Source organism: Juglans regia, chromosome 15, assembly GCF_001411555.2.
Source record: "Juglans regia cultivar Chandler chromosome 15, Walnut 2.0, whole genome shotgun sequence".
In the NCBI taxonomy this organism is placed as follows: Eukaryota; Viridiplantae; Streptophyta; class Magnoliopsida; order Fagales; family Juglandaceae; genus Juglans; species Juglans regia.
Window position 1 is genome coordinate 64,629 of NC_049915.1, and position 11,830 is coordinate 76,458.

General features: G+C 37.9%; 1 protein-coding gene across 1 annotated transcript; it reads right to left on the reverse strand.

Annotated features, from left to right (window-relative positions):
* Positions 1–1,424: 1,424 nt before the first annotated feature.
* Positions 1,425–11,766, reverse strand: LOC109002928 (mitochondrial intermembrane space import and assembly protein 40 homolog). The gene is made up of 4 exons (XM_018980857.2): positions 11,576–11,766; positions 3,519–3,550; positions 3,316–3,441; positions 1,425–1,748 (listed from the first exon to the last, which is right to left on the reverse strand). The coding sequence occupies exons 1-4, from the start codon at positions 11,694–11,696 to the stop codon at positions 1,569–1,571; spliced, it is 459 nt and encodes a 152-aa protein (XP_018836402.1). The 5' UTR covers positions 11,697–11,766; the 3' UTR covers positions 1,425–1,568.
* Positions 11,767–11,830: the final 64 nt, after the last annotated feature.

The window sequence follows — 11,830 nt, forward strand, 5'->3', positions numbered from 1 at the left end:
CTTGTTGCTACCTAGACATGGGGTGCAGATACAAGCCATGTCAACTTCTCATCGAATATTTAAATGAGAGAGTGAGAGATGGGCTATGTGATTATAATTATTGCCTTGATTCTATTATTGTATTAGAAACCTATAAGATTATTGTTGTTTTTAGCAGTATAGAAATTTCTTACTATTTGCTTGTATGTTGTAAAAGTGTGAATGGGTAGGAAAATTTCTTAATTTTTGTTTGGATGTTGGGAAAGAAAGAATCCAACTCCGAATGGAAACTCCCACTCAGTTTTGATACTGAGCAAGTGAAGCGAAGCCGGAGTTAGCTCTCTCTTTGAGTTGGAATTGGAGTTGTTTTGGACTTTGACTCTTATCGGAGTCAGAGCTATGAGTTGAGAAATCCAATTCCATTAAAGTCAAAACTCACCCTTAAATCCATGTGCTCAATACCACTGAGTCATTTACACTATGGGTCATAATGTCGATTTCAATTATTATTGCGACAACTCATAAAATTTTCATAATTTATTTGTTTCTAAACTAATTCGTTACTTTTGAAATAAGTCTAAAAAATCATATTAATAACAAATATATTATATAATTATTTTGAAAAAAATTTCTTAAAAAGGAAATGATTTATACAACTTTAGGGCATGCAAGTCCCACGTATTGCTTTTTAAAAAAGTAAGAAAATCCGAGACCCATGTAAAAATCTTATTTTTTAATAATGGATCTTACTATATTTTAAAAGAAATGCATGTAACTTATACATCTTACGACTATACCTAATATTACGATTCTAATAATTTTAGCTAAAAATACCTAAAATTTTAGGCAAGCCAATACTAGTGCTCTTAACTAAACAAAAGATATAATAAAAAGAGCTAAATGGGAATGCAACTTACGTGACTTTGTAAGCACAATCTACTGACGGATAACATTCCGGACAAATTCTATTATGTAAAAATAAAAGAATATTTTAATAACAAATAAATTACACAAAAATAGATTCACAAATAACGTAACTTGATATAATACGTTAGATTATAAAATTACTTTTATCATAAAATAGATTTATCGGATCATATATATTTTGTAATTTCTTGTATATAACCTACGTAACATTTCAAACAATTTTACGGCTACCGTATTGTTTGCAATACAGGAGTTTTTTTTTTTTTTTCGTAAATAGTTGTACATAAAAGTTCACATGCACTGTTCATTTCTCCTAATGTTGGGCGCTCATTGAAAGGAATGGCTAGGGGACGGGTCTCTCGATGTCGGTGCATCACTATTTTGCTTGTTCCAGTAATATGTGCAACCATCATTTGGTCTTTGCAAGGTATGCTTCAGTTCTTCAGTAGATCTCTATATTGAAATTCATATTCTGATGTGAAATCGCGATGATGGGAACAATGTAGGGGCATTTTTTCTCATTTCAAAACATCTTCATTTTATTCTTGACAATATAATGTTCTCCCATTCACGAAGAAGAATCAGTCTTTTCTAATCTCTAAGCCAAAAATTACATATGGAAGGGCAAGGGCAAAAAAAAAAAGAAAAAAAAAAAGGAATTCTTAGAGCTTGGATTTTGAACTTTTGGATTCTCTGGACCATAGAGGGAGCCTGATGTACTCCTGAGTTGGCTCTTCCTCTTCCTTAACTTTACCCTCTTCTAAGATGCCTTTAGAAAAGGCATTGGGGTTAGCTTTAATACAGTTCTGCAAAGTCACAAATGGATGCACACAGTCCGAACCCTTCAAAATAGTGGAAATTGTTTTAGATTAGTACCTCTCTTACAAGCTTGGGGAGAAAGATGAGATGAAAATTTTATGAATGAGTAATGCTACGTACAGTTCCCAAATGGAAATTGCTCATGCAAGCCTGAATAATTATGTTTTTAAAAGCTTTTTAAAATTACAATAATATCCCTCGCATATTACAATAATTTCTATTTAATGAAATATATCAATGAGTCTGCATATGCAATCCTCACTTAGAAACTACAAATAAAATTTCTCTTTGTGAATAGTAATAAGATAATTTATAAATAGTAGTGAGATAGTTTGAGTTAATGTTTTATAGAACTTTGTGAAAGGAAAGAGAAAATGTTAAATAAAAAATATTATAAAGTTAAAGTATTATTAGAATATAGGTTTTTAATATTATTTTTATTTGGAGATTTGAAAAAATTGATTTGTTTTTTATTTTTTGTTTGAAAGTTTGGAAAAGTTGTAATGATTAGTTTGAAAAAATTGTAATGATTAGTTTGAAAGTATTTGTGTTTGAATGATGTTTGGAAAGGAGATGATAATTTTGAGATGAAAACTTTTTCCAAACAAGCCTTAGACTCTAGACCAAAAAAAAAATGGCATAATGATCCTTAACTTACAAGCATTTAATTTATGTAATTTCTGGCTATCGACCATGTGAAACCCAATTGACAGCATGATGTTGCCATGAAACTAAGGGCCCGTTTGTTTTCAGAGATGAGATGAGATGAGATGAGATGAGATGAGTTGAGATTAAAGTTAAAAAGTTGAATAAAATATTGTTAAAATATATCTTTTAATATTATTGTTGTTTTGAGATTTGAAAAAGTTGAATTGTTTATTTTATTTTGTGTGGGGATTTGAGAAAGTTGTAATGATGAGGTGAGATGAGATGAGATGTTTTTGGAAAACAAACAAGGCCTAAATAATACAAACACTCTGAATTCATATTTAAAGAGTTGAAAAAAAAGAGAGATGGAAAACCATTCCAAACTCTGCTCACCAGTCTCCTAAGGAGCCCAATGGATCATTAACCACCACCGACTACCTACATCATCTGCTAGAAAGTAACTTTTTTGATCGGTTTCCAGTCATGGGTTTTAAAGAAAGAAAGAAACTCAATGAGAGGTTTGGATTCAAAACCCACTTCAACTCATCTCATCATTATAATTTTTTCAAATTTCCACACAAAATATAATAAATAACTCAACTTTTTCAAATTCCAAATTTTCATACTAAATATAATAAATAATTTAACTTTTATTCTACTATTCACAAATCATCTCAACCTATTTCAACTAATCTTTGAATTCAAATCTCTCCTAAAAGAGACCATCTGTAAATATCTATGATTTCATAACACTACAGTATCTAAAAGAGCTTAGTATGTGCTATTGCCCACTTCAATCTTGACATTTGAGGTGTTGTCTCCCCCCACCCCAAAAAAAAAAAAAAATTATAATATAAACAAGATATACAGGAGCGAATATTTACTTAGTAGAGATGTACCATCACACTAGGTGACATTTACCCGTATTAAGTTTACAATTACCTTTTCCTCAGCGGTACTCTTGAGGTAACAAAAGAATGCCTCCGAAAACTGGACCCCACATTGACCATTTCGCAAGTCAGCAATGCAAGGGCATTCTAATGCTTTCTGAGCCTTCGCATCAAGAGACTGAAAAGTGAAAATTTTATGTTCTTTACTCACTTTTAGAAGGAAAGTGCATGTAAATATATTTAAAGTGGACCAACCTCACTCTCATTGTTGCCATATGACGCAGCTTCTGCAAATGCAAAACACTGTCAGCTATTGCATCAATTTCTAAATTTAATCATCCAGAAAGATACGTGATACAAATTCCTTTGGTACCCCCCCCCCCCAAAAAAAAAACAAAAAACAAAAAACCTCAAATCACCCCATATAGGAATGTCATTTACCATTACTAAACCAAAAATAAGAGTACCAGAATAGAGACTAGTCCAACCTGTGGACATGCACCTGCACCTGTCACTCATGCTAGAGTCCATGTAAGTAGTGTTTCATGCAGAAAAGTTTTAGGTCCATTGGGGCCGCACTAAAGTGCAAGGAGTATATGCAGTGAATCCTATTACATTCCTCAATTGCTGAGCCCTGAGTTCTATGACTTTCGGACTTATGATATGTCAATTCAACTTCCCAGTCTGAGAAAATAGAGTTTGAAAATGGAAGGGGGTTCCGTCCTACAAACCCACAATCTCAAATTATTGGTATTTTCATTTTCTACAAAAGATACCAAAATCGGTCACATATGCAAGCCCTGAAACAAAAGAACTATACTAATTTTTTTTCTCATTCTCTTATTTTTTCCTTTCTTAAAATGTCTCGTCCTTTCTTGTCATCCTGAAAAACCCTAGTTTGATTCCTCCTTGCGGCGTGCCAAATGGCAAGGTATCATATTAATAAGCAATCCCAATGGTTTCTGTAGATTTTTATCTAAAAATAGCTAACCAAAAACAACTCATCTATTTTAAATAATAAAATTTTAAATCCACTCTACGTCTACTTATCTACTCTGTCCCTATATCATTTAAATGTATTCTTAAATAATGATAAAGAAAGTGAGAGATGAAAAAAGGGAAGGGAAGAACAAACAGAGAGAGAGAGAGAGAGAGAGAGAGATATTCATAAAAAAATCATGCATTGATGATTGAAAAATTCTACTCATCATCTCTATACCACACACTTGTTTTTAATTTTTATCTTTTAATTTTTATATTCTTTAGCAAGTGTGTAGTATAGAGATGATAAGTAGAAGAACTCTTGATAATTAGTGTCAATTCAAATGTGGGTTGGTACTGTGGTAGAGGTGCATTTTAGATTTTCTTTGCATAACAATATGGGAGGTTTTTTTGAGGTTTGGTTAGCTATTTTACATATAAATGCATAAACCATTGGGATTTGGGAATGCTGTATATATTTTGGTTGAATGATTAATTATAGAAAAATTTCATTTAGAAGCCTAGCGCTTACATAATATAATTTGATTTGGAAGAAAAATTTAGCAATTTAAGGTTGTATTTGGATGCTGACCTGAACTGAGTTGAGTTGAGTTGAGTTCTTTATGAATATATGAATAGTAATGAGTTGAGTAGTGGAGGAAGTTATGCGGCCCATCTAAATTGAGTTTAAAGTATGTTTGGATGTTATTATGTTAAGATGAGTTTAGTACTTTTTATAAAAAATTAAAAAAGGTTGCGGGTCCCATGTATAAAAATGTTTTAAGTTAAAAAATGTTGTAAGCCCCACGTGTAAGAAGATTTTGAGTTGATATGAGTTTAGTAATTTGAGAGTTAAATGTTTGAATGTTAGACTCAGCTTAAAATTAGATTGAACTCAGCTGAACTAAGTTGAGTTTGAGAACCAAACGACCTTAGATGTTGAGTTGAGTTGAGATGATGAAATATTGTTAGAATATTATTTTTTAATGTTATTATTATTTTAAGATTTGAAAAAATTAAATTATTTATTACATTTGTGTTGGGATTTGAAAAAGTTGTAATGATGAGTTCAGATGAGTTTAGTTACCAAACGAAGTCTAAATCTTAGAAAATAAATCTTACCATTTAAGTGATGTGGATGATATGTTCTAAACACCGGTTTGGAAATAGAATAACTCTTTTTTTTTTTTTAAGTAATCGATAATATTATAAATATAGGCAAAAACTCAAGTAGATATACAAGAGATAAGACCTATCTAGGTCAACGAGAGGGAAGCTAGAAAGTCATGAACATTCAGGCCATTAAAATCTAAAGCAACGGCACATAGCAATAAAGTACGGAAAAGTAAAGCTCTAACTTCCTCTGGCGACTGCTCCTTGTTTTCAAAAGTCCGATCATTGCTCTTGCCATATGCACCACATGATACAGATCGGGATAATTTTCCATACCTCCTTAATTTGTTGAACTCCTCTCGGAAGTGTCCAACTGGCCAATAGATCAACCACAGTTGCCGGCATAACAAATGATAACTCTACTCGACTGAAAACTTCCACCCACAAGGCTCTAGTTATCTTGCAATGCAACAAGAGGTGTTCCACTGTCTCACCGGATCTTTTAGACATGCAACACCAGTCTAGTATAACTATCCGTCGCTTCCTTAGGTTGTCAGTGGTCAGAATGTTCCCCCACGCTGTTGTCCATGTAAAGAACACCACTCTTGGAGGCGCCTTATTTCTCCAAAGTCTCTTCCATGGGAACTGAATGGTTGCGATTTGGGAAAGGGACTTATAAAAGGATCAAACTAAGAAGATGTCCTTACTCGCAGGGTTCCACCATAAACTGTCAGCTTGCTGTCTATTCGGTTTCATAGAATATAAGAGGCGGAAAAAGGCATCAAAGATGTCTACTTATCAATCTTGCGCCGCTCTACTAAATATGACGTTCCACTACACTTGGTCCCCTGATATAAGCATGAGGTCCTCAATGGATGCTTCCTGATTGCGAGCCACTCGAAAAACAGCTGGAAATACATCATTTAGAGCCTCACTCCCACACCAAATGTCCTCCCAAAACTTAATACAGGACCCCCTCCCCAACACCAATTTAGAATGAGAAATAAAGTCCCTCCACCCGCGCCTAATGTGTTTCCAAATCCCCACACCACTTGCCTCGTTTACCTCTTTGGTGCACCACCCCCCCCCCCCAAAAAAAAAAAAAGCTTCCATATTTACAATCAATCTCCAGTTTCCATAGGGCTTCTGTCTCCATGTTATACCGCCATAACCACTTTCCAAGCAAGGCTCGATTGAATGTTCTCAAATTCTTTATACCCAAACCACTTGACGAGATTGGTCTACACACCTTATCCCAGCCGACCAGGTGAAATTTGAATTCATCCCCTATCCCACTCCATAGGAAATCACGATACAGTTTCTCAATCCGAGCCGCTACATTGACAGGCAATTGGAACAAAAATAGAAAGTACGTAGGTAAATTAGAAATTGTGCTCTTGATGAGAGTCAACCGGCCACCTTTCGACAAATACAATCTCTTCCATCCTGTCAATTTCCTTCTCATCTTTTCAATAACAAAATCCCATATAGATGAGGCCCTAGCAACAGCCCCCAAAGTTAATCCCAAGTAATGGGAAGAGCAGCTACCTTACACCCAAGAATGCTAGCTAGTTGCCTAGTATTACTCACATTCTCCATTGCTACTAACTCTGACTTGTCAAAATTAACTTTCAGGCCTGACGTTGCTTTGAAGCATAATAACAGAGCCTTCAATGTCCTCAGCTGGTTGTCATCGGCCTCACAAAATAAAAGGGTGTCATCTACAAAATGTAAATGAGACAAAATAATAGTACCCTTATTGGGGTCACCAATCGGAAAATCAGCCACCAACCCTTGCGTAACCACTGCTGATATCATCCTACTCAATGCCTCCATAACGATAACAAAGAGAAGTGGGGACAAAGGATCTCCTTGCCTTAGACCTCGAGAGTTGCTAAAGAAGCTAGTTGGGAAGCCATTAATCAAGACTGAAAATCTGGCCGTAGAGATACACCAACTGATCCAACTACGCCATCTAACCCCAAAGCCGCATCTCCCCAATAGATACAAGAGGAAATCTTAGTTTACATGGTCATATGCCTTCTCCATATCTAGTTTGCAAACAATCCCTGCAGAGCCAGCCTTTAATCTAATATCTAGGCCCTCATTCGCTATAAGAATTGAATCCAGGATTTGTCACCCCCAAACAAATGCATTTTGTGGTTTCATAATAATCTTTCCCAGAACCACCCCTAATCTGTTGGCAAGAACCTTGGAGAGAATTTTATACACTCCATTCACCAGGCTGATAGGTCGAAAATCCTTAACCTCCAACGTTCCAATCTTCTTAGGGATAAACGCAATAAAAGTGACATTTAGGCTTTTCTCAAACTTCCCAACCAAGGAAACTTCTTGAAACACATTCATTAAATACACTTTCACCACTTCCCAACAAGAATGGAAAAAGCTCATTGAGAAGCCATCTGGACCTGGAGCTTTATCTTTACCCATACGTTTCACTACATCATACACTTCCTCCTCTTCAAAAGGCCTCTCCAACCATGCCGCTTCTTGGGGCTCAATAGTATCAAAACCAAGACCATCCAGCTTTGGCCTCCATCCCTCACGTTCAGTAAGCAGTTGTTCATAGAAATCTACCACATGGTCACTAATCACAGAGGCCTCCTTACACACCATACCATTAATATTCAACATTTCAATGGTATTATTTCTTCTGTGAGAATTAGCAACTCTATAGAAAAACTTTGTACTCCGATCCCATTCTTTCAGCCACAATGCTCTCGACTTCTGGCGCCAAGAAATCTCCTCTAATGATAATACTCTCTCTAATTTTGAAACCAACTCGGCCTTCCCTGATATTTCTTCTCGTAAAAGGGCTCTAGCCTCAAGTATTCGCTCAAACTGTTGCAACTCCTCTACCATGAGTTTCTTACGCTCCCATATATCTCCAAAGGATTGTGTGTTCCAAAGCTTAAGGTAATTTTTCAACGCTTTCAGTTTACAGGCTAAGATGAAAGAAGGGTTACTGTAAAACTGATATGAAGACCACCATTGCCTCATCTTATCCACAAAACCTTCACTTTTCAGTCACATGTTTTCAAACGTAAAGTATCGGTGCTCGCTTCGAATGCCCCCACAATCCAATAAGATAGAAAAATGATCTGAGCAGAGACGAGGCAGTCTCTTTTGGCACACCTCCGAGTAATGCACCTCCCACTCCGGTGAGATGAGAAACCTGTCCAGCCGGGACCATGTCTGATTATTCGACCAAGTAAAGGCGCGCCCCAAGAGAGGAATATCCAACAAGTTTAACTCAAAGATACAATCTGAGAACTTTATCATTGCAGGTCGCATCCTACTCTCACTAGACCGTTCATTAGGGGATCTGATAACATTAAAATCCCCTCCTATACAACAAGAAAGCTCCCACCAGCTGTGTAGCCCAACAAGTTCCTCCCATAAAAATCTTTTGTCGTTGTCAACATTTGGACCATATACCCCAGCAAAGGCCCATCCAAAATTATCTGCCACACTCTTAAAAGAGCATGCGACTGAGGGCAGGTTTGGTAACCAAAACAAAACACAAAATTCTCATCTCATCTCATCATTACACATTTTTCAAATCTCCATATAAAATATAATAAACAATTCAACTTTTTCAAATCCCAATACACATTTTTTAAATTCCAAAACAATAATAATATTAAAACATAATATTTTAAACTTCAAAACAAAACACAAAATTCTCATCTCACCCCCCAAACCTGCCCTGAATATTCCCCCACAAACTCTTCCATTTTGTCAGCGACTCTTTTATCCCACATTACTAATATTCTACCTGAAGCCCCATTTGAAGCAAGATACACCCAATCCGCATAAGTACAACTCCAAACACTTCGAACTAGTCTTTTAGAAACAATTTTCAGCTTAGTTTCTTGTAAACATACTATGTCCACCCTCCACTCTCGTAACAAGTTTTTTATACGAAGCCGCTTACTTGCCTCATTTAGCCCCCGGACGTTCCAAGATACAATTTTTGGCATCATAAAGGAGAAGCAAGCTCCTTCCCTTTTGATTTTTCGCGGCTTGAACTTCCTTCATAATTCAAAGACCAAGTGAGGCGCTTGAGCTCCCGTTATTTTTTCGACCTTGATTTCTTAGACTGTGCATGGCCCGCTTCAATGGCAGTAAGTAATGCCAAAAACTGCTCTTCATAGCCCACACAGTCCATACCTATCAAGTGTTGTAGATCTTTCACCTTCTGTAGCATCCAATCCAGTGTAGTCGACTCATTTGGTAGTAAACAGTTCAATGAGATAGGCTCCCCTTCACTAGAAGCCCACTGCAAAAAAGGTGTCTCTCCCCTTTCTTCCTCCCCAAATAATTTTCTACCCTCCCATTCAACCACAACATCACTAGGGGGAAATTGAGTCTCAGGGACTATCAAAACCTCACTGCCAAGGAGCCCAACATCAACCACTTCCATCCCTACCCCCTTTGCCCCTAGAACTAGAGCTTCAGCACTGTCAACGTACCCTATAGACTCAAGGTGATCCTTGAGTTGGACCTGGACCTCCAGCAAGGGGGATGAACCTCTCAACGAGTTCATCGGCACTTTCTGGCTACACGAAACTGTAGCAGCGGTTATCGCCCCGAAAATTTCCTAGGAACCCCCCCATCACAGGACAGAGAGGGGACTCAAGATTCGGAGCCTCTGCCAAAGACAAAGGAGCCGCTGGCGATGTAATTGCTGTCAAAACCCCGTCGTCCCTCACCGTGGGCTGAAACTCAAGATTCGGACCCAGGCCAGAATCCAGCTGCTTCGCCTCCGCCGATGGTGTCGCCGTGTTCGCCGGGACCACCTAACTCTTCGCCAACAAGGGTGGCTGAGGCCCATCCATCGGCAACACAGAGGCAGACAGGAGACGTCTCCTCCAAACAGATGGGCCCGTAAGCTGTGTTGGAAGCTGAGGCCCAAGGCCTAGGCCCAGCCCTGTTTTTTCTTTTCCAACGACCTGCGGGTTGTGTCTGGGCCCCAACAGTTCCTGGCCCACTAGCCCAAAGGCCTTAGCCTTTTCCATTTTATCACTATCCCCCAAGTCACCCAGACCCACCCCCTCTGCCACCACCCTCACTGCTCTGCATCCCTACAGGAACAACGTTGCTTCCAAACTGTTGCAACGGCGCTACACCACCCAATACAACAAGTTGATGTGATGGGTTCAAAACCCTCGGATTTTTTAAAGCCTCCAAGTACGACTGCGGAGTTGCAGTCGTCGCCGACCCATAGAGACCACCACGCCCAGCCTCCTTCAAGACCTCCACCAACTTCCTCCAACCCATATCATCCTTGTCTTCCGGAATAAAGATACAATTCCAACGACCGCCACTACTGTACTCCACCAATGCCATGAAAACACCCTGGAGGTTAGAGCACCTCTATGCTATAAAGCCCCTGTCACCTTCCATATGCCTTGTATAGAAATCCTTTCTCCCAGCCCTTAAACAATCTTCCAGAGCTTTAGTGAACCAGTGCGCCGTGGCCAACTCCACACTCATTTTCTTCACCAACTTCCACCCCTTTTCTGTAATAAGGATCCTACACCCATCCCTTAACACCTCAAAAGACTTTAGTTCTATGTTTACTACTCTCCGATGACCCATAGTCCTTCCCTTCTAAAAGAAACCACAATCAAGCTCCTACCACCGCCATTGAGACGAAGCAAAAGTTGTACAGAGAGAAAAGTTTTAGGAGAGAATAACTCTTATTTATATAAAATTTAATAATTAAGCAAGAAATTTACATGATAGTGTAAATAGCCACTTAATTTTCCTTAGGCCCTTTAAAGAAGAAAATTAGAATGCTAGAATGATATAGTGGCATCCCAAAGTCCAAACATTTTGGGAGTAAATTACTAAGCACAAATATCATTTTGCAACCATTCGATATTACAATAAAAAAATTCACGAACTAATGAGCAGCCTACATACGTAACATACCAGTTTCTAAACCCACGGAAAAAAAAAAAAAAAAAAAAAAAAAAAGCAAATAAAAGAGAAGCAAGACCCAATTCCTAAACTCCTAATAAAATTTTAACAAACGCATGAAACCCATAATCAGATTCCCATTTAATTGATAATTGAATGATATTTCTCATGGATAACCCTTAGAATTTCTTCACGAAAAATTTTCACAAATCACAAAGATGTAGGTGCACACACAGAGACAGAAAGCTGGTTAGGGAAAATGCTGGCACCTGCAATAAGGGACTCCATGGATGGGGGAGGAGGAGTAGCCTGAGCATCGGCTAATGTTGCTGGGGAAAACTGCTCTCCTTCATCTACTGCCGCTGCGACGTCGCTTTGAACTTGACCCATTTCACCCAGGATTCTGCCGACGCCTCCGTTTATAACACGGAAGCAGGAAGTCTTTATAGTCAGTAGACAAAACTCGCAGTCTGAGTTGAATATAGACTGGACAGGGCCTATAGCTCAACCCGCAATTATATTTC

Bases quoted from the DNA above. Each gene is read 5' to 3' on its own strand.
- LOC109002928 (XM_018980857.2), bottom strand. From the start codon at position 11,696: ATGGGTCAAGTTCAAAGCGACGTCGCAGCGGCAGTAGATGAAGGAGAG. The intron at 3,442-3,518 runs GTTGGTCCACTT...TTCACTTTTCAG, and splicing joins ATGGCAACAATGAGAGTGAG to TCTCTTGATGCGAAGGCTCA. The intron at 1,749-3,315 runs GTAATTGTAAAC...ACTATTTTGAAG, and splicing joins AGAGTACCGCTGAGGAAAAG to GGTTCGGACTGTGTGCATCC.